At 45.0% G+C, this 23,228-nt stretch overlaps 1 protein-coding gene across 1 annotated transcript in view; it reads left to right on the top strand.

Moving 5' to 3' along the window:
- The window catches only part of GLS (glutaminase), a 672,521-nt gene that overhangs the window by 601,264 nt on the left and 48,029 nt on the right, over positions 1–23,228 (top strand). Inside the window, exon 16 of the mRNA XM_073647835.1 lies at positions 19,890–19,966. Within this exon, the coding sequence (XP_073503936.1) occupies positions 19,890–19,966 (77 nt within the window). The remainder of the gene's footprint in view (positions 1–19,889; positions 19,967–23,228) is intronic.

Below are 23,228 nucleotides of genomic sequence, written 5' to 3'. Positions count from 1 at the left end.
AGCAGCAGGGAGGCCGGAAGACGCCGGACCAGGACTGCGGCGGTAAGGGGGACGGCGTCTCTGCCTGGCAGGGGGCAGAGACGCCGATGCTACAGTACCCCCCCTTTACGCCCCCTCTTTTTTAGGCTTGCAAGAAATTCTTTAAGAAGAAGAGGGGCATGGATGTTCTCCCTGGGTTCCCAAGACCTCTCCTCTGGGCCAAACCCCTTCCAATCCACCAGAAAAAAGGCTTTTCCTCTTATCCTTTTGGTGGCCAAAATGTTCTCTACCTCATGGACGTCCTCAGCGGAGACCGGAACTGGGGTGGTACCTGGATCGTTAGAAAAAGAATTAACTGGTTTGAGGAGAGATACGTGGAAGGAGTTGGGAATCCGTAAGGTGGCCGGGAGTTTTAGCTTGTAAGCCATGGGATTCATTTGGTTCAGAACCTCGAACGGGCCGATGAACCGCGGACCCAACTTATACAATGATATTTTGAGACGAACATATTTGGAGGAGAGCCAGACCTTGTCTCCCAGACGGAATTGAGGCGGATCCAGACATCTCTTATCAGCATGTTTCTTCATCCGCTCGGTGGACTGAAGAAGTGCGGATCTAGTGTCTTCCCAAATAGCAGAAAATTCGCTGGTCAGAGACTCCGCGGCAGGATTGTAAACTGAAGAAGAGACGGGAAACGGAATCTGGGGTTGTTGACCGAAGACCACAAAGAACAGGGATTTGGAAGAAGACTCGCTCTCCTGGTTGTTATAGGAGAACTCGGCCCAGGGTAGGAGCTCAACCCAATCGTTATGGTGAGCGTTGACGAATTGCCGAAGAAAGCTGGTAAGGACCTGGTTGATACGTTCCACTTGACCATTGGACTGAGGATGATAAGCAGAGGAGAAATCCAAGGAGACATCCAGCAGCTTGCACGTAGCTCTCCAGAAGCGCGAAGTGAACTGGACCCCGCGATCAGACACAATGTGGAGGGGTAGGCCGTGGAGACAAAAGATGTGATGGATGAAGTCCTTAGCCAGCACAGATGCAGACGGGAGACCAGGCAGCAGGATGAAGTGGGCCATTTTAGAAAAGCGGTCAGCAACCACCCAAATGACAGTACAACCGGCAGAAACAGGGAGATCCGTAATAAAGTCCATAGCAATCTGTTGCCACGGAGTGGAAGGTACAGGAAGAGGAAGGAGACGGTTGGCTGGAAGATGCCTGGGAACCTTGTTACGGGCACAGGAGGAACAAGCCGTGACGAAATCCGCAACATCCTTGCGTAGGGAAGGCCACCAGTAATGCCGGGCGATGAGCAGGAAGGTCTTCCTCTGGCCAGCATGGCCGGCTAGTTTGGATGAATGGCCCCAGAGAAGAACCTTCTTACGATCCGGAACCACTACAAAGGTCTTACCGGGTGGAAGATGAGACAGGTCAAACATGCCACAGTCATTACTTTGGAGGGGTCAATGATATGCAGAGGCTCCTCCTCTTGGTCGGAAGACTGGAATGAGCGGGATAGAGCGTCGGCTTCAATGTTCTTGTCCGCAGAGCGGTAATGTAGAGTAAAGCAGAATCGGGCAAAGAACAGAGATCACCGGGCCTGACGCGGATTGAGTCTTTGGGCGCTTTGTAAATAGGCCAGTTTTTTGTGGTCAGTGTAGATGACCACCGGGTGCAGAGCCCCCGCCAGCAGGTAGCGCCACTCCTCCAGTGCCAATTTGATGGCTAGCAGCTCACGATCTCCTATGGAGTAGTTGCACTCGGACGAGGAGAAGAGCTTGGAAAAGAAGCCGCAGGTTACCATTCTCCCGGATGGAGATTTCTGGGTGAGCACCGCTCCGGCTCCGGAGGAGGAAGCATCAACCTTCAGGAAGAACTGCTTGTTGCAATCCGGACGGTGCAGCACAGGGGCAGAGGAGAAAGCTTGTTTTAGGGAGACGAAGGCCTCCTCCGCTTCGGAAGACCATTCCCTCGGATTTGCTCCCTTACGGGTGAGCGCGGAGATGGGAGCGGTCCAGGAGGAGAAATGAGGGATGAAGAGGCGGTAATAATTTGCGAATCTCAGGAATTGCTGAATCGCCTTCAACCCCTCCGGTCGGGGCCACTTTAAGACGGCAGAAACCTTCTCGGGATCCATCCGTAGACCAGTCTTGGAGATAATATATCCCAGGAACGGAAGCGAAGTCTGCTCGAAGAGGCATTTCTCAAATTTTGCGTATAGGCGATTCTGCCGGAGCCTTAGCAGAACCAGACGAACATCCCTCCGGTGTGTGGGCAGGTCCGGAGAGAAGAACAAGATATCGTCCAGGTACACCACCACGCAAGAATACAGGAGATCACGGAAGATGTCGTTAACCAGCTCCTGGAAGATGGCTAGGGCATTACAGAGACCAAAGGGCATCACGCGATATTCATAGTGACCGTCCCGGGTGTTGAGTGCCGTCTTCCACTCGTCTCCCTGGCGGATCCGGACCAAATTGTACGCCCCACGAAGATCGAGCTTGGTGAAGATCTTTGCGCCTTTAAGGCGGTCGAACAGCTCCGAGATGAGAAGCAGGGGGTACTTATTCTTGATGGTAATCTGGTTAAGACCCCTGTAATCGATACAGCGACGTATTGAGCAGTCTTTCTTCTTAATAAAGAAGAACCCTGCTCTAGCCGGGGAAGTAGATTTCTGGATGAATCCCCTAGCAAGATTCTCTTCTATGTGCTCAGACATGGCCCGGGTCTCAGCCAGTGAAAAGGGGTAGATACGCCCGCGGGGAGGTGAAGAACCGGGTACCGGGTCGATTGGGCAATCATACGTCCGCAAAGGACCAGAAGGGTGTCGGCAGACCAGGTAGATTAGGCTGGGGTTGAGCTGGACGAACCGGAACAAGACAGGACTCATGGCAATCCTGCCCCCAATGGAGCACCTCACCAGATCGCCAATTCAGGACTGGTTCATGTCTCTGTAACCAGGGTAGACCAAGGAAGAGGGAGTGAGAGAGACCGGACAGCACATGAAAGGAGATCCTCTCCGAGTGCAGCATTCCCACCTGAAGGGTTAAAGGCTCTGTGACGAGCAAGATGGTCTCCGGAAGAAGTCTCCCATCCACGGAAGCGACTGCCAATGGTTCAGCCAGACGTATGGTAGGAATCTGATACAGCTCCACTACAGCCTGTGAAATGAGATTCCCAGCGGCTCCGGAATCCAGGTGGGCAGTCTCGAAGAAGCGGGTCTCACCACTGGAAATGGAAACAGATAAGAGTCAAGGACGGAGAGGATTTACTTTTGCCTAGGATGACCTCTCCGAGCGGTCCTAGACACTGGAGTTTCCCGGCCTCACCGGGCAAGATTGGATCAGATGCTCTTTACTGCCACAGTAGAAGCAACTCCCCCCTTGGTACGTCTCCTGGCGAGACTTGACCATCTTGGTTTGGTCAATTTGCATGGGCTCAGGCAAACATGCCCGGGTAATTGCTGGTTGAGAGGCAGGCTTTTGGAATACAGGAGCGAGACGCGGAAATCTTCTCTCCCGGGTAGTCTCCTTGGCACGTTCCTGAAAACGGATGTCAATCCTGGTAGCTAATGACACCAGGTCGTCCAGGGTGGTAGGGATGTCACGGCCGGCTAGCTCATCCTTGATCCGTCCGGAAAGACCCTCCCAGAAGGTGGACACCAGGGCCTCGTTGTTCCAGGCAAGCTCAGATGCGAGTGTTCGAAAATGTATGGCATACTGGCCTACGGTGAGACTGCCTTGGCGGAGACGGAGAAGTGACGAGTCAGTAGAAGATTTTCGTCCAGGCTCATCGAAGATCTTCCGGAAGGCTGTGAGGAAAGCCGGAAGATCGGACACCAGGGGATCCCCTCTCTCCCACAGAGGGTTTAGCCATGCCAATGCCTCCCCGGTGAGGTGAGACATGATGAACGCCACCTTGGCCTGGTCGGAGGGGAACTGTTGTGCCAGGAGTTCAAAGTGCAGCGTGCATTGATTTAGGAAGTCCCGACATAAGACGGTGTCACAACCAAAACGTGGAGGCGCAGAGAGCCGGGGTCCAGAGCCGGGTGCCATAGCGCCAGTAGGTTGAGGTGCCACCGGAGCGGGTGCCGTTCGGCTAGAGACGGACACAGACGGGGTGGACAGTGTGCACAGGCGGGAATTGACATTCCGCAGATAGGTCAGGATAGTCTCCTGTTGGGATCTCTGACGTGAGACCTCCTGGTACAGGTCAGAGAGTGAAGGAGCCTGAGGGCCACCGGGTTCCATGGCCCATGCAAACTTACTTATCCAGGTGGTGGAACCTCTGGGGCGTGACTTAGTACCTACTCGGCCAGACCAAGGTTGCACGGCTGCTCAGTCGACTCCATGAACCAGGGAGGGACCGAGCACGGGGACCAGGTGCCACTCTGGGACAGACCTTGTATGAGAGCAGGTGACTCACATGGGTCAGATGGCAGGAACAGACCAGTACAGCAGATAAGCAGGCTGATTCGGCTGATAGCCAGACGGATGCTCTGGGTAGGCAGGCTGGCGGGCACAACGGGTAACTGGCAGGTGCTTCCAGGTAAGCAGGCTGGCGGGCATGGCAGGTAACTGGCGGGTGCTTCCAGGTAAGCAGGAGGGCAGAGCGCTTAGACAGACTGGCGGACTGGACTGTAGACAGACTGTCGGGCTGGATTGTAGTCAGACTGGCGAGCTGGACTGAAGAACAGACTGGCTTACAGGACTGACTTACAGAGGGACCTGAGGGCTGAAGCAACTGTAAGAACACAGAGCAACAACCTTGCATGAGCACCTCCATATTGGAGGAGGTGCTTTAAATAGGGAAAGTCCTCCGGCCATTGGCCGTGTACTTTTAGGACAGCGCACGCGGTCCCTTTAAGAGGGAGGGAGTGCGTGCGCGCCCTAAGCACAGTGCACGGGAAGCTGCGTGCACCAGCAGCAGCAGCAGGGAGGCCGGAAGACGCCGGACCCGGACCGCAGCGGTAAGGGGGACTTCGTCTCTGCCTGGCAGGGGGCAGAGACGCCAATACTACAGTACTCACTGGACCATGTGGATTTACCGCATTCAGTACATTCTAGTGGTCAAATTTCTGTTGCTGAGACTAGCGACTCCGCAAAATAATTTGACATCCTGCGGTCATGAAAGACGCGCCGCATGTCAGTGTCCACGGGTGATCCGCAGCCTCAGATGCATTCATAGTGTACATGGGATTTCTAGAAATACTATCCACTATGCTGTAACATCTGGATGCTGTGGATTTGACTCTGCATAAACACGCAGCTTCAAACCCGCAGCGGCTCCTGATTGTGGGCATATACCCAAACTCACCCACATCATGTCAATTTCTCTAAAATATGCTGCATCCAAAGTGCTGCTGGTTGCTGACCGTGGGGACATAGCGGCTAAGAAACAGCTGTAAGCTGTTATTAATATCCAGGGAACATGTTTGCCTAATGGCACCATCCTAGGCTGAAAATAGCAGCTCTCAACTGCCCCAGAAATTACATGAATTGGACTGCTAATGAGATTGGGTTTATGAGATTAGCTGACACCTAGCCCTTTTGTTTAGTGATGATAAGGTGTCAATCAGACCATCTCATTACTAACCCTAAGTAAAGTAAAGAGTTAAATAAACAGACACACAGAGAGTAAAACACTTTATTTGAAATACAACAGACACATTCTTTAATCATTTAAATTAACCAATATACTTACCCCAGGTCTCACGGTAATCCAAGGGTTAAAGATATGTCCCACGTTTCTTTTTTCAAATATGTTTATTTAGCTCCATAAAGCATTCATGTAGAAAAACGCATCAAAAACGCAGCAAAAGGCACTTTTTTTTTCTGCAGCATTTTTCCTGTCGAGAGATCCAGAAACCTTAAAGGATTTTCTGCATTCAAATGCTGAACGTGCGCACATAGCCTTATAGAGAACACAGGGACACTTGGCAAAGTGAGCACTCCTGTATAGGAGAGAGTTGGGGTGAGATAGCTGCGGTCGAGTGATCAGACAACTGTCTATAATGTATGGGGCATTAGTTAAACACTTGTTCATCTGACAAATACGGTCTAATTAAGACAGCGATATTATCAGTCCCGCACACTGAACCTATAATGATCAAGTATCATGTCTAATAAATTAAAGATTACAACATCTATATTGCTAATTCACCAGAATCACCATCTGTACGCAACTACATTACCAGAACAATTATCAGCAAATAAATACAATCACCAGAACCACAGTCAGTAGATAAATACAAAATAAATAAATAAAAATCGCCAATATTAGTACACCAATCACTTGCAATGTCCAGTTAGCCAACAGTTATACACAACCGTAAGCACATGAATACATAATAATAATAATTTTTATTTCTATATCACCAAAATATTCCGCAGCACTTTACATTTCAGAGGGGACTTGTACAGACAATAAAGACATTACAGAGTAACACATAAATCAGATACCAAAAGGAGTGAGGGCCCTGCTGCTCGCAAGCTACAATCTATGAGGAAATAGGGGAGACACTAAAGGTGAATGGTAAAAAGTACTTATATTGTATGATCCAGCCATTAATATAATAAATAGGGTATGCACATAACAATGCATGAACATGTCACCAGCCAATGTCAGTACAAGTACAGGCATAGAGGGCTAATAGATCACCACAACCACCGTCAGTACATGACTACATCACCAGAACAATAATCAGTACAGAAATACAGCACCAGAACCACAGTCAGTAGATAAATACATCACCGAGATTAATACATTGATCACTTGCAATGTCAGGTTAGCCCCCAGTTATGCACTTGTATCGCATGAAACTGCAACTCTCAGAATGTCCTTACCAATAACAAGAAGATTATTGGAGTTGTTGTTAGAAACCATCATCGAACTACGGTCCATACATACAGAAAACACAGTACTGATTAGATGCAGGCCAAAGCACTGGTAAACTTTTAAAGAGCAACTTACAGGGGTGGTCCGAAGGCAAAGTAATTTTCATTCTACATCCGTATATATTTAGTGTCATAATCTGAGCTATTTTCAAATATACTTGTATTAAAAATGCCATATCCGTCCTTAACTACACTAACTACTTTTCTTTATTTTTTTATACATCCTTTTTAATGAAGCTTCGGTTGAGGATCCCAGTGCATGCTGCGATACTCAAACAAAGCGTCATCAGGGGAAAGAGGCTGCAGTCATTGTCGCAGCCTATCTCCCTCCCTGAAATGAACTGTTATCAGTGAAGCTCATTCAAGAGCTGGACTAGTCCTGTGTGCTGTGCACAATGACAGCACACCTCTGTTACTGACTCAGATCAGTGATAATGAGCCAGCAACAGAGCAGTGTCAGAATACCCGGTGTGCAGAGACCTGCACCGCCCCCACAAGTGACGTCACTGTTCTCTGCACGCCAGGTATTGTGACACCGGTCTGTTGCCAGCTTATTACCACTGATCTGAGCCGGCAACAAAGGCGAGCTGTTATTGTTCATATTTCACAGTGCAAAGGGACTAGCCCAGCCCTTGAAAAGAGCATCACTGATGGCGCTTCATTTCAGGGAGAGGACAGAGGCTATGGCGGTGACCACAGCCTCTGCCCCCTGATAGCACTTCATTTGAGTATCCCAGGATGCACTGGGATCTAAAACGAAGTGTCATCAAAAAGGAAGTAGTGAAAAAAATAGAAAAGCAATTAGATAGTGTAGTTAGGGAAGGATAAGGAATTTTTAATACAAGTATATTAGAAAATAGTTTACATTATGGCACTAAATACATAGGGATTTAGAATGAAAATTAATTTGCAATCGTACCACCCTTTAACTTTTGAGAGAGATCTTATATGTTTTGTGTCCATTAATTCTGAGCAAGTTGGTGCAGAAATGTTTGCTGAGACCCCCATTGATTGCTCAAAAGACCTCTTAGAAGTGCACAGTTCAGGAGACAAAACTATGACTTTCTACTGCATCCCTTCTGCTCTGTGTGCTGTCCTGTCTCATGAGCTGCGCTTTTCTAAGGTCTTTTGAGCGATTGGAGGGGGACTCAGGATGATGTTCCCCACAGATCTGCTAAGAATTAATGATCCTAAACATATAAAATAATCTAAAACGTTTAATTTTTAAGGTGCATTATCGGTCTACCTAAACAGACTGTCAATCACCCGATGCAAGAGCAAAACATTTGTTCGTAGGGTGACATTTTTAAGCTTACTTAAAAGGAGACTGTCACCCACAAAATGACAATTAAACTCCATAAACATTTATAATAGGGAACATAGCCCATACAAAAATCATACCAGGTGTCATACAGTTTAACTTAACATTTGCTGAAAAAATCCATGTTTATTTAATATGCAAAGGAGGGCGCTTCAGTGCACCCTTGGCGTGGTCTATGCCTTGGTGCACTGTTATGCCCTAATATTTGCATATGAAAGCTAGTCCCTTGTATTGATTAACAGCAGTCTGTTGAAAAGAGTGAGTGCTCCAAGTGACAGTGTGGGTGTGCACACAACGTGGCTATGAAAGTGCTCTGATGCGTGGATCCTGCCTGTCCGTGGTCGCCGCGCCTGGAAGTGTAGCAAGTCACTTCAGGGAGGAAAGCACAATATGATGTGTTCATGCTATCTGTTCACTTAAACGCGTTTCATTGAAGCTGCTCGAGCAGTGGCCAAAGACAGGCAGGAACCAGAAATATGAACGCACCAGCAGGCACACTTGTGTGAACAGCCACACTGACACTTGGAGCACACAGATGTTAGACAGCGTTCACTCTTGCTTCTTACCTATGGAGCGCTGTTAATTAACACAGGGAACTGGCTTTACTATACAAATAGAAGGATGTAATGTTTTGGTGCACCATAGGCCACATCAAAGGAGCACCGATCCGCCCTCATTTGCATAAAAAAGTAAAAGAAGACGTTTCATTATTAGGTTACACTGTATATGCCTGGTTTGATTTTTATATGGGCTATGTTCCCTAAAGAAATGTTTATGTAGTTTAATTGTCATTTGGGGGGGTGACAGACACTCTTTAAAGGGAATCTGTCACCACTTTGGAGTTATCAGACCTCTACTATGGGCATACAAGGTATAGAAAAGTAAATCAATGCATACCTGAATGGCCCTTGGTAGAGATCTGAATGCAGTGAAATGTAGTTTTATCGCCTTGTTTTTTCACAGGCTTGGCGTCCTCCGGCGCCAAGCTATCCCCGCCCATCTGATTATTATTCCACCAATTATTCGCCTATGTCCACGTTTACCATACTCCCCCCCCTCCCTATCCGCATGTCACGTCACACGGCTCACAGGGAGCACGCTTTGTTTCCTCCCGGGCCCTTTGGCTGAGCACAGCCCCACAGTGCTTTATTGCGCAGGCACCGGGAAGTCACAGTGGATTGACGCCTGCGCAATAGAGCACTGTGGCACTGTGGGGAGGGGGAATATGGGGGTTGAAATATGGTAAACCCCAATTGAAACACTGTTCCAATTAAATGTGCAACCATTTATTAACCATTCTTTGAGTACGATCACAGAGGCAGTTAAGAATCCACCTAACCGTAGCCTTGTATAAACTGCAATCCTATGCTTGGTCATTTTTTCAAAAAGGATAGTATGAGATACTTTAACAAATGCTTTGCTGAAGTCGAGATATACTGTATCTACCGCATTTCCCTGATCCACCCAGTCAGTGATTCCATCATAGAAGGAGTGTAGATTAGTCTGGCATGACTTGTTTGCTACAAACTCATGCTAGCTTTGGTTAATTACTGTATTCTTATCCAAGTACTTACATACATGCTGTTTAATAATTTGTTCAAAGATCTTTCCTGGTATAGACATTAGGCTCACTGGCCTGTAATTTCCTGGCTCCATCTTCTTTTACTTTTTTGAAGATAGGGACAACATTTTCCCTTCTCCAATCCCTTCTCCAATCTTCTGGGACTTCTCGTGTTCTCCAGGATTTTTCAAAGATTCTCGCTAGTAGTTCTGCAATTTCCTCGGCTATCTCCTTCATTACCCTAGGATGTAATTTATCTGGACCAGGAGATTTAAATTCATCTAAATTATCTAAGTGTTCCCTCACCATCTGTCTGTTTATAGATAGTGTGTATTCTTGTATTCCTTCAATAGCACAGTGAAGATCAGTTGATGTTACATTTGCTTTCTTGGAGAACACAGATGCAAAATAGGAATTTAAAAGTTCGGCCTTCTCCACATCATTTTTGACCACTTCACCCTTTTCATTGTGTAAAAATCCTATAGCATCTTTGGACTTTTCTTTTACTTTTGACATACACCCAAAATCCTTTTTTATTGCTTCTGCTCTTCCTTGCAAGCCTCACTTCATTATTGGCTTTAGCTCTTCTAACGCTTGCCCTGCATTCCCTGCAGACAGCATTATATTCTTCTTTAAATATTCCGCCCTCTTTCCATTTGATATACATTTTTTTTCCTTTTTAGCAAGTGTTTAAGTTCTGTGTTCATCCATCCTGGTCTCTTTAAATGCTTCCAATTCTTCCTTTTCAGGATTGTTACTGATTGTGCAGTGAGGATTTCATTTATCAAAATCTCCCATCCTTCTTGGACATTTCTGTCCTTTAGAACATTCAGCCTTTGGACCTTTCCAACCCTCTTTCTGAGTCCACCATTTGCAGTGTGCAAGTGTCCTCCTCAGACACTTACACACAAGTAAATAAAAATGGCAGCCCCCAGCGGTTACAGAAAAAATAATAAATAAATACAGGTTTAAGCACGACATTTTAAATTGTTTTTAAAATAAATGACTTTATAATTAATAATTATTAATGCAAAAATCAAAATCTGCCCAACATAGGGACCTAACTCTGAGGGAAGCCTTCAATAATGTCACGGTCATAAAAGGGGTGGCACAGGAGCCCGGGGCTGACACCAGATTTCCCTATTTTATAAGTGGGGAATAGTTGTACCGGGTCACAAAAGTGAGGGAAGAACTGGTGGATCGGTTAATAGTGACAGGTCCCTATAAAGGGAAGGTGTTGAAAATGGCCCATTTGCATATCTTGGGGGGATATCTAGGGGTGGAAAAAACGCAGGAACGGATTATGCAGAGGTTCTATTGGCCCGGGTGTCCCCGGGAAATATTAAAGTATTGCAGGTCCTGCCCTACGTGCCAGTTAACCACCCCCACCTCTCACTTTCGAAGTCCCATTGTGCCATTGCCCATTATCGAAGTGCCGTTCGAGAGAATCGCCATGGACTTGGTTGGTCCCCTGGTTAAATCTGCTCGTGGGCATCAATATATCTTGGTCATCCTGAACTATGCCACACGCTATCTGGAAACAATTCCCCTGAGAAACTCCTCCGCATAGAGTATAGTCTGTTAATTGGTACACGTTTTTTCCCGGACAAGTTTGCCAAGGGAGATTCTCACCGATCAGGAAACACCTTTTATGAGTAAGATGATAAGGGAGTTATGCAAGGTCTTGCAAATCTCCCAACTGATGACTTCAGTGTACCATCCTCAGACAGATGGCCTGGTAGAAAGATTTAATGAAATGCTAAAGAGTATGCTGAGGAAGGCCATAGAAAAAGACGGTAGAAACTGGAACTGTCTCCTCCCATATCTGTTGTTCTCCATCCAAGAGGTTCCACAGGCCTCTATGGGGTTCTCGCCATTCGAACTCCTGTATAGCCGACATCCACGAGGTCTCCTGGATGTAGCAAAAGAAACCTGGGAAGCCAAAGTCACGCCCCACAGGAGCATCATCGAGCACATTGCTCTGATGCAGCAGAGGATTGCGAAAGTGATGCCCATCATCAAAGAACATCTCCTCCAGGCACAAGAGGCGCAGGTCAGGGTCTACAACCGCTCGGCAATTCAATCCTGGTGACAGAGTCCTCGTTCTGATATCTACCGTGGTAAGTTCTTGGCCAAGTGGCAAGGACCTATGAGGTGGTGGAAAAGGTTGGCGAAGTGAATTATAAGGTTCACCAACCGGGACGACGTAAGCCATACCAGATATATCACGTTAACCTCATCAAGCTGTGGCAAGACAGAGATGCGGTGGAAGCTCCAAGCTTGCTGGTCAAACCAGAAGGTAAGGTTGGAGGGGTCGCAATAGCGGAGACGCTAACGAAGGAGCAAAAACAGCAGTGTCGGGTGTTGTCTAAAGAGGTAGCTTGTATTCTGAAACTCGGTGTCATTGAAGAGTCCAAGAGCGGTTGGTCGAGCCCAATTATCCTGGTCCCAAAACACGATGGCGAGTGGAGATTCTGCAATGACTATCAGAAATTGAATGAAGTCTCCAAATTCAATGCGTATCCAATGCCGCGTGTCTATAAGATGATTGAGAGACTTGGGCCAGCAAGGTATATTCTGTCCCCATGGCTGTGCTGTAAATATATGACGCTGTGAGATGAGATCTCTTCACCTTACTTACTAGGGCGATGGTTGCAGATAGCTTTAACTCGGCTGCAGACAGGCACTTTGTGTAGAATTCAGAAGAGGTTTTATTTTCTTACAAAATCCTGTGAGAGTACGTAGGATTTTGCAGCTGGTAAAAATAACTTTCCTCTGACAGGCTGTGAGCACATGAGCTCCTAATGGTGACAAGATGGTGAATGAGTAAAGGCGGGGAAGAAGGGAGGGGTTAGCTACATTACAGTCACATGAGAGGGAGACAGGGAGAGAGAAGGGACAAACTTAAGCAAGGTGAACCTTACAGCAATGCAAAGAACAGAATTATATAGCAACTGTAAGAAGTCCATTGTTGTCCATGAAATTCCCAATCATGGGACATAACAAGGTACATAACCACCTTGGATTTAACAAAGGGATATTGGCAGATCCCCATGGCACATGGAGCCAAGGAGAAGACTGTGTTTTCTACGCCGGACGGATGCTTCCAGTATGTCCGGATGCCGTTTGGACTGCAGGGGGCCCCTGCAACCTTCCAGAGAGCTATGGATAGAATCCTTGCACCCCATAAGCAATACGCCGCAGCATACCTGGTCAATATTGTTATCTTCAGCCCCGACTGGGAGAGTCACCTGAAAAAGTTCCAAGTGGTGTTTCATGCTCTAAGGAAGGCAGGGTTTTCAATAAACCCGAAGAAATGTGCCAGGGGGAAAGAAGAAGCCAAATACCTGGGTTATGTAGTGGGGAGAGGTGATATCAAACCCCAAATCAGTAAAGTGGAGGCAATCCAAACCTGGCAGAGACCACTGTCAAAGAAACAGGTTAGAATCTTCCTGGGGATCGTGGGATACTACAGCTGGTTCATCCCAAACTTCGCCATGTTGGCCGCACCCGACTGACCTCCTTAAGGGGAGAAAATCGGTTATGGCCAAGTGGACTGCAGCGGCGGAGTCGGCCTTTCAAGAAATTAAGGTGGCGCTGTTTAAGTAACCGGTCCTGGTGGCCCCTGACTTTAAGAACGAGTTTATACTCCAAACAGACGCCTCAGATGTTGGTTTAAAAGCAGTCCTTTCCCAGGAGATACACGGAGAGGAGCACCCTGTTCTCTACCTGAGTAGCAAGCTGTCCTCATGTGAGAGGAATTATTCGGTCATAGAGAAGGAGTGCTTGGCCATAAAGTGGGCGGTGGACACATTGCGGTACTATCTGGTAGGACGTAAGTTTAGATTGGTATCCGACCATGCCTCACTAAGATGGTTGAGGGAAACAAAAGGTAAAAATGCTAGGGTCACCCGCTTGTTTTTAGCCCTACAGGATTTTAACTTCCATGTACAACGTAGAGCAGGGAATCTATGTGGTAATGCCAATGCCCTATTAAGAATCCCCTGTCTGGCAGCAGAAAGTGCCAAGCCCCACGGCTTTAGGCAGAGGGGGGAGGTATGTAAGGTGTCTAATGGTCGCGTCGTCGATGGGAGGTATGTATCACAGAGATGGCTGGTCTCTGTGATGTAACCCAGTGTATTTTCTCTAGTGCACGCATCCACTAAGAGGACTAATTGGTGCACCTGGGACCAGGTTACGGGTAGCTGTGAAGAGTTGGGCAGGTCTAGCTACCCACATACCTCACCTCTGGGTGTGGTTAACAGCCTATATAATGGAGGCTGTTGTTGGACACAGGGGCTGTGTTTTGGAGGGAGAAGGCCTCCTGTGTGTTGTCTCCAACACGTACCAACCTGTGTGACCACAGGTCCAGTTTATCAGAGACTTTGCTAAACGAACTGTTTTTTTGTTTTTGCCTGCAATAAAGGCTGTTTGTTTGCATTTTACTTTCTGACCGGTTTATGCAGCCATTTAAAGGAACATGCCTCCTGTTTGCCTCTCATCGCACCTGAGTGAGTACAATCCCTACAGGCCCTTATACATGTAAACCATAACAAAAAATACCCTTAAAAAATTCTCTTTATTTAGTTAGTTTAAAAACCAATATAGCTCATAGTCATGTTTCTATGGACATAGACTACCTACACACATGGTCAAAATTGTTGGTACCCCTCCTTTAAGGCCTGCTGAAAATCTGCTGCTAACTTTTCTGTGGCAGTAAAACAGCTGCGTAAAAAACGTGCGTATTTTCCTCCTGCGGCCACGTCCAGGCAGGTTGGCTACAGTCCCATGGATCTTAAATTTCTGAATAATATGTGCACCTGTGTCACAGGAACATCAAGCTGCTTGGAGATGGTCTTATAACCTTTACCTTTGTATGTTAAAACATGCTTGTCTATAATTTTCTTTCTAATCTCCTGAGACAACTCTTTCCTTTGCTTCCTCTGGTCCATGTTGAGTGTGGTACACACCATGTCACCAAACAGCACAGTGAGTATCTTATAAACAGCAGCCAACATGTCAAATAACCAAAAAAAAACGGGTTAGAATCCCAGATAACCGGGCCTTACCCAGACAGCCTACTCACAGCATAAATAAAACCAAACAGAGACTAGGAGTATAAATGGCTTACAAAAGAAGACAGCTTTCTCCTGTGACAGTGAAAAGTGCGTTGAGGTCCGCTTGCTTCCCTGAGGCTCCCCCCTTCCCTGCGTTCCCATCCACTTTGCGGTGAGTATATACTGTTTCCTACTTGGCAAGTGGGGTTTTCCCACATCCATTCGGGCCACTACTGCAGTGGTGAGTGTGGCTTGAAATTCTGATGGCCGCAACTTCCTCAGCATTTGGGATGGGATGCAGTGAACTTTTGGGGTCCTTGGTTTAGGCACTTCGCACTTTTTTCCCCTTCTTCTACATTTATATTTAAAATGTACTTTTGTACTGTATATTTATCTATTAATAAACAATCTTCTTTTGTAAGCCATTTATACTCCTAGTCTCTGTTTGGTTTTACAGTGACTATCTGTAGCCCTAAATACAGGCCCACTGACTGACTACAAGATTGTAGACACCTGTGATGCTAATTAGTGGACACAACTTGATTTAGCATGTCTCTTTTGTCACATTATTTTCAGGGGTACCATCATTTCTGTCCAGGCCTATTTCATGAGTTTATTTTATTTTTTTTATTCTGTGGAAGCAGGGTTGAAAAGCAATGTGTGACTTTCATTTGTTCATTTTCATAGATTTCTAATTTATTATTACTTTTGTCAGATCCAAATTATTTCTGTGACCATTGTGGGTTTTTCTTTCATTAAACGAGGAGTACCAACAATTTTGACCACGTGTGTATATATAAATATATATATATGTATATATATATATATATATATATATATATATATATATATAATATATACACCCTATATGGCCTGAGAAGGTGTGTACTTAGCTAATGGCATCTTCTCTGGCATATTCCCCCTCTTTTGTTCATTCAGGGATTCATCAGGGAATTCCTTCAATCTGGACAAGAAAATAAGACCTTGAGCCTTACTGCAATGAGGATATGAGCTCACAGGCCCAGGCCCAGGCAATATAGCACCTACAGACAATATAAGCCGCCACATAGACCCCCTATTTACAGTATAAGCCCACACACAGCCCCCTATATACAGTATGAACCCTCACATAGCCCCCAATATGCAGTATGAGCCCCCACATAGCCTCCTATATACAGTATGAGCCCGCACATAGCCACTTATATAGAGTATGAGCCCCCACATAGCCTCCTATATACAGTATGAGCCCCCACATAGCCTCCTATATACTGTGTGAGCCCACACATAGATGTCTATATACAGTATTAGCCCCCACATAGCCTCCTATATACAGTATGAGCCCACACATAGACGCCTATATAGATTATGAGCCCCCACATAGCCTCCTATATACAGTATGAGCCCCCCATAGCCTCTTATATACAGTATGAGCCTGCACATAGACACCTATATAGAGTATGAGCCCCCACATAGCCTCCTATATACAGTATGAGCCCCCTATATACAATATGAGCCCTCACATAACTGCCTATATGCAGTATGAGCCCTCACATAGCGGCCTATATACAATATGAGCCTGCACATAGCTGCCTATATACAGTATGAGCCCACACATTGCCTCCTATATACAGTATGAGCCCCCACATAGCCTCCTATTCAGTATAAGCCCCCATATAACCTCCTATATACAGTATCAGCCCCCACATAGCCTCCTATACAGTATAAGCCCCCACATAACCTCCTTTATAGAGTATGAGCCCCCATATAGTCTCCTATACAAAGTATGTGTCTGCACATAGCTGCCTATATAGAATATGAGCCCCCATAGCCCCTATATATATAGGCACACATCCCATACACATATTTAAAAAAAAAATCACCACATAGTCACTTCACTCCTGTTCCCCCCAATGCTCTGCCTCGGTACCCGGGGCTCCACTTCTTCTTGTGGCTGGCGCCATCACGCACACGTCAGAGGCGTCGGGAGCTCCCTTGCAACTGCACCTCCATATTGCTGGCAGCGCAATGCCAGGAAAACTCCCTGCCCAAAGATGTGCTCCGCTGGTGTCACACAAAACATTATAATGAGGGCAATATGGCCATGGGCCCTCCCTGGAGCCTCAGGCTCCAGGCTGTAGCCCAGATTGCCCTCATTATAATCCGCCTATGGGTGCGACATAGCAAGTCAGAAAAACTGTACTACATTTCTAATTGGAGGTATTTGCTAATATTATTATTATACCTACTACATATTGGATCTTGGAGATGGGAATACCCCTTTAAACTTAAAAACTATGATAGAGTAAAAAGCGATTCAAAAGTCGTCTGTACCACAAAATTGTAAAATTAATTCATCATGTAAAAAACAAGACCTCAAACAGCTCTGTGAATAAAAAAATACATTAATATGGTGACTAAAAGAAAAAATCCTTATCCAATTGAAAAATACACTTTATTGATATCTTTTAAAAAGGAAACTTCATAATAGGTTACCGATCATAACATAAATAGCAACTCATCTTTAGAGAGCCATATATTTATTCCAAGATACAGTACATAGAAAACCAGGACTCGATTATTTAGGCAGGTGGGGGGAGGCAGTAATTAAACATCAATACTTTCCCTGGTTGGTTACCCTATTACCAACCCTACCTAACTGTGGAGGTTGGCACCCTAGATGAGGCACGCAAGTTATGGCTCCCACGCTCACTGTCGTCTCACCCTAATAAACCCTAGGTGGTCCTGGATACTACAACCCCTCAGAAGAAGGTAATGAAGACAGAATATCCACAGTATGGTAAATGAAATGATATTAGATAACCAAGATACAATTAAAGTGACAATGCAAAAAACAATGATGATTGTTATACTACAGTATGTATATCCCCAGGAGAAACAAAACTGCAAAGGGACTGCTGCCAGATATGTTCAATCCTATAAAGTGTCAGTGCCAATGATCAGGTGCTGATCGTGATCAGTGAGATACCGCAAAAAATCCAATAAGACAGGAGATGTACACTTAAATGCTAATGTAGTGAGTCTTAACATGGCACTGAATAAGGAGACCCCATATAGCTAAAAGTTCACCACAACCTCAATGCAATTCCCCATTCCTGTTCATTGTTCATCAGGAGGTAACTTATAATAAATGGCTTCTTGGAGGCATGATGTCTGATTGTCAGCATGTCTGTCTCTCACACAGAACACCTTTATATACGCTTTCTATATGAATTGAGAGGTAGTAGAGTAAAAAGACCCGATGGAACTTGTCCGTGTTGCATAGGGACATACTATTAGTGGATATTGGGGGAATTAATGAAATGGAGCCCATTGTCTACATTCCACATCTTAATGCCAATCTCTTTTAGGCGCCAACAAAATGACCGTCGTCAGCCAATCATATAGAGGCCCTGATGTACTGTATTTGCGATGAGTCAGCGCTGCCACCAGCCAATCAGATAAAGGCCCCAGGACATGCGTACTGAACAGCGCATATTTAGTGAGAAATGGTTGCTCTGGCCAATCACACAGCAGCCTTGGTGCATTCGCTATAGTAGATATACGTTACGACGATCGACCAATCAGATATCGTTTTTTGCGCATGCCTGATACAATGTACGTGTCACACTGGCCGATTGATTAAATGGTAAAATTAACTCATGGTGTAAAAAACAAGACCTCAAACAGCTCTGTGAATACAAATAAAATGACATTACTATGGTGACATGCCGCTTATAAGATGATCAACATGCATTAATATACACAAATATTACCAGGGACCTGAACAACAACAGCCAGGGAAAGATGAGCAATTCTAAACTGAGTGTTTAGAGAATTTCATCGTTTAGTCATCACTTTACGATCAATCACAATAATATGCCACAAAGCAGATTAATTGTTATTGCAGCCCCTTAAAATGCAAACATATGTCAAATACCCTCAGACTAAATACAGTTGGGCACCTCTGAACTAACAGTAATCACGATCATGTCAAAATATTTTTTAATCAGCATGAAATAATGAATCAATGTGCTTTTTGCAGTTGCAGAATAGACGCTACAACGCTTGTGAATCTAGTCTTGCATGATCTGATAAATAATCAAAGCATGATCGGAGTTAGGGTATGTTCCTACTAGGTGTTTTTTCAGTGTTTTTTTCTGCATCAAAACCTGATCTCTTGGCCGGAAAGAAGCAGCGTCAAAAATGCTGGTTTTGGGGCATTTTTTGGTGCGTTTTTCAGGATCCCAAAGTTCAGCTTTGCTTCCACCACAGAAGCATGAACACAGGTCAGCAATGCAAGACATATGTGAAACCATATTAACCAGAATTACAAATGTAACAGTGGGGGAGGTGAATTGTTCAGGAATAGTTTTTCTAAGACACTGGCAGTGCGTTGAGTTTGTAGGACACTATTTATTTTCGCTCTATGGTCAGCCATTGAGTTGCTCAGGGATTGTTCAATTTCACACCTTCATGGGCCACAGGTAATGTTCAATCTCACACCACCAATGTTTACATTGTACACATCACTAATTTAATTAAAAGGTACTAATCCAAACTGCCATCTCAGGTGACCAAGACAAGATGGTAAACTTCGGAAAATCACAAAAATAAATGAGTTTCGCATACTGATCTACTTGATTTTTTTCACGCAGCCAAACCTGATAGCTATCTTCACACTAGGCGGTTTTTACAGCGTTTTTTCACCACCAATTACTTTTAATGGGTGAAAAACGCTGAAAGAAGTGACATGCTCTTTTGTGCAAAAATACAAGCAAAGCACAAAATACTGATAACACAAAAAACAAGGTTTTTGTGTTACTGTAAAATGGTGGTACTGTAAAACGCAGCTGAAAATTTGCATTAAAAAAAAAACGCATTGAAAAAAACGCATAGTGTGAACATACCCTTATGGTTCCACAAACTAGAGTACACATTATCAGCCACATATCTAAAAAATGCTAATTTAATCCAGTCCAAAATTAATACAGATCTCAGACCAAAATTATAACCCAAAATAGATTCAAACTGCAAATCAGACCTCAAAATTGACTATTGCTTTTGTTCACTAGGTTTGCCCTGTCAGCAATGGATATGGAACAACGTGACTATGACTCACGCACAGCATTGCATGTCGCATCCGCGGAAGGTATGTGATTTTATTTATAATACTATATTTCTTTTAGAACATAAATAAGGTTCATACTGTATAGAGAGTAATTTTACCAACATTGTTCTGCATTTTAATGGGATGTGAATGAACTGACAAAATCAAAGCCCTTTGCATCATTGTAGTTAAAGGAGAGGGCCAGTGAAGAGAAGTTATCACCTAATCGCTTGACCGCCTCTCCATTTATTCTCAATGGGATTGATGGAAAAAGCCCAGTGCCGCACTTAGCAGCTCCATAGAGAATAAATGGAGCATTATTCAGCCATGAGCACTGCCGCTCCATTCTAACGTGGATAGTACATTGAAGTACCCATTCTGCCAATTAGTGGAGGCCCCAGCAGTTAGACCTCCATCAATCTATAAGTTATCACCTATCTTATTGATAGGCGATAACTTCTCTTCTCCTTACAACCCGTTTAAGTGTGTTTTTATATAGGGGTGACCGGCATGTGCAGAGTGCTAAGAATCAGAGCCATAAACCATTCTGCCTTGGCCTGGATTTTAAATCTAGGGCTAGGAGAGCAATCTGAATCTTTGATCTAGTAAAAGATAATAAAATCAGATATTTTGCAGATATAATAAAACTGCAAAGAGACATTTTTCTGTGTGTCAGTTTTTAATATTGCCTTGAAGATAAGAGGGAAGAGAGAGCCCCGCTAGCACACCCAATACATTTGGAACTTTTTAACTCTGCCTCCTTGGTTATCTACTACACATTGTGCAATTATTGAACTCAGCGGTGATGCTGACGTAGTGGGCACAAGCCTAGTGATTGGCTGCAGCAGTTACGCGTGTGTGTACTTGTGAGGTCACTGCTGCAGTCTACCAGTAAGGACGGGACAGCAGTGGAGAGTAGTACCTGTAGTAGGTGAATAAAGTAACATCTTTTATGTCTCCATTGCAGAGATATCCGGCATCAAAGTATGGGGCACTAAATAGTTATTTTTCTTTAAGTTCAACTGGGCATTACGAGAGATTTCACTGGGGGCGTATTCTTCTTCCTCTTCTTGACGCTGACCAATCACGAAAGTTCTGATCTTGCGCTGTGTTGAACAGGCGTGCTCAGATGACCTGGAGAGAAGCCTTTCTCCCTGGGGTGTACAAGCAACCTTTTGCACACAGCGCAAGATCAGAACATTTGTTTCTTGGCAATCCATCTATTGAAGGTCTAATGTAGATCAAACCATTATATTTCTGGATTGCACCATTAAAGATTTGACTCTTCTACAGCATAAGGAGTGCCGGATATTTTTCTCTTAATTTATACGGGGTGGTACACTTCTCATGCACCCACAGATTCTGAGTGATGTATATCCTTTACACCACAGCTGACCAATCATAATCAGGTAGCTTCACAGTTGGGGAAGAAGAGCACACCCCCACAATAGCTTAGAACTGGCTCAGTGTGAGACATGTATTGACAATAAATCTGCTCTCCTCACTGCAGTGTAACTACATGAGCTGTAGCATGGCAGACATGTGTGATTAACTCACAGCTTTCATCTCACATCTCCAGCAGTCAGTGTGGGGGGAGGGGCAGTGCTGGGTCACATTATAAACACTTTTAGCAGCTCTCCACTCATAGTGCTGACAGCTCTGCTAATCATAAGCAAGCATCTACATACAAAGGGAAAAAACATGCCGCCAATATAGCGTGGAACAGGCTCTGTGTGAAGCATATTGGCAATCTGCTCTCTACATAAAAAAAAGTGATTACATGTGCTGGAACACACCAGACCTCAGTATGATTACCAGCTATCATCTACAGCAGTCAGTGTGGGGTTAGGTGCAGTACAGCATAGTTGGGAGCACTACACTTGCTTTGACAATGCTAATGTTTATTTGGCCCTGACAATAATGCTAATTGAATACAAATTTGAAAGAGGGCTACTAAAAGTTTTTGCAATGAATCTCCAGTTCTACAATACCGCCCCACCCACCACACTGACTGCCAAAGATGAGCACTGAAAGCTGTCAGTTAATCTGCTGTGCTGCCTGTCATCACACTGCAGTGAGAAGTGCAGACTGTTTGTCAATACATGTCTCTCATTGAGCCTGTTCTAAGCTATTACGGGGGCATGTTCTTTCCCCAGTGTACTGCTGCCTATAATTATTCAGTATCAGAAATAAGAAGAAGTATACACCCCCAGTGAAATTTGCCTGATAATGCCCACTTTGACTTAACAAGATTAACTGTTGAGGTGCCACATACTTTAATAGCTAATATCTCCGCAGCGGAGAGACAAAATTAACAAAACACAAAAGCATTTTATTCTGCTCTGCAGCGCCTTATACATCGTGTCAGGTTCAACATGAAAAATTTGGTTCAGACTACTCTCATCTCTGGCTAAGGTCCCCTGCCAGATCTTCAAACTATATATTCAATAAAACGCTAGAGCGTTTCTAAGAATAATATACCTGGCTTCAATTGTGTAGCCAGCCACTTATTCATGCTGCCCACAGTTTAGGCAGCATGTGCCAGCTGACAGGTTGAAGGGAAACTGTCAGTAGGATCAACCCTCATAAGCTGTTAAAATGGGCATGTAGGTCATAGGAACCTGAATAAAGTTATACTTGATATTTGTGATCTGATGTCTAATTCACAAGAAATACATATTTTTCTTAACCCCTTACTGGCCTGGGGCATATTAGTACGCCCCAGGCCATCACCTCTGGTTCAGTGAGGGCTCCGGCGGTGAGCCCGCACTGAAGCGGGCACATGTCAACTGATTATTACAGCTGACATGTGCCCGCAACAGCCGCGGGTGAATCGCGATCCACCCGCGGCTGTTAACATGTTAAATGCCGCTGTCAATCTCTGACAGCAGCATTTAGCATCACCGCGCCGGAAGCGCGTCATTAGCCCCACCCATCGGTGACCCCGTCACGTGATCGCGGGTCACTGATGGGTGGTCATGACAACCCTGGGTCTGCAGCAGACTCCAGTTGTTGTCATGTAAAGATTACTATGAGCGCTACCTAGTGGTCGGCGCTCCTAGTACAGGAGAATTTCTGCTGCATAGAGGTGATCTGCTCATCACCTCTATGTAGCAGAGGCGATCAGACAGTTGCTGCTTCTAGTCTCCTACGGAGACTATTGAAGCAAGCAAAAAGTTTAAAAAAAGTTTTTAAAAAAATATAAAAGTTTAAATCACCCCCCTTTTGCCCCATTCAAAATAAACTAATAAAAAATAAACCCCATATACACATATTTGGTACCGCTGCATTCAGAATCGCCCGA

The sequence above is a fragment of the Phyllobates terribilis genome, unplaced genomic scaffold, assembly GCF_046119375.1.
Source record: "Phyllobates terribilis strain yellow unplaced genomic scaffold, ASM4611937v1 Scaffold_9__5_contigs__length_417890890, whole genome shotgun sequence".
In the NCBI taxonomy this organism is placed as follows: Eukaryota; Metazoa; Chordata; class Amphibia; order Anura; family Dendrobatidae; genus Phyllobates; species Phyllobates terribilis.
Note: the sequence above shows the minus strand (reverse complement) of the source record. Positions and strands in the feature narration are given on the sequence as shown.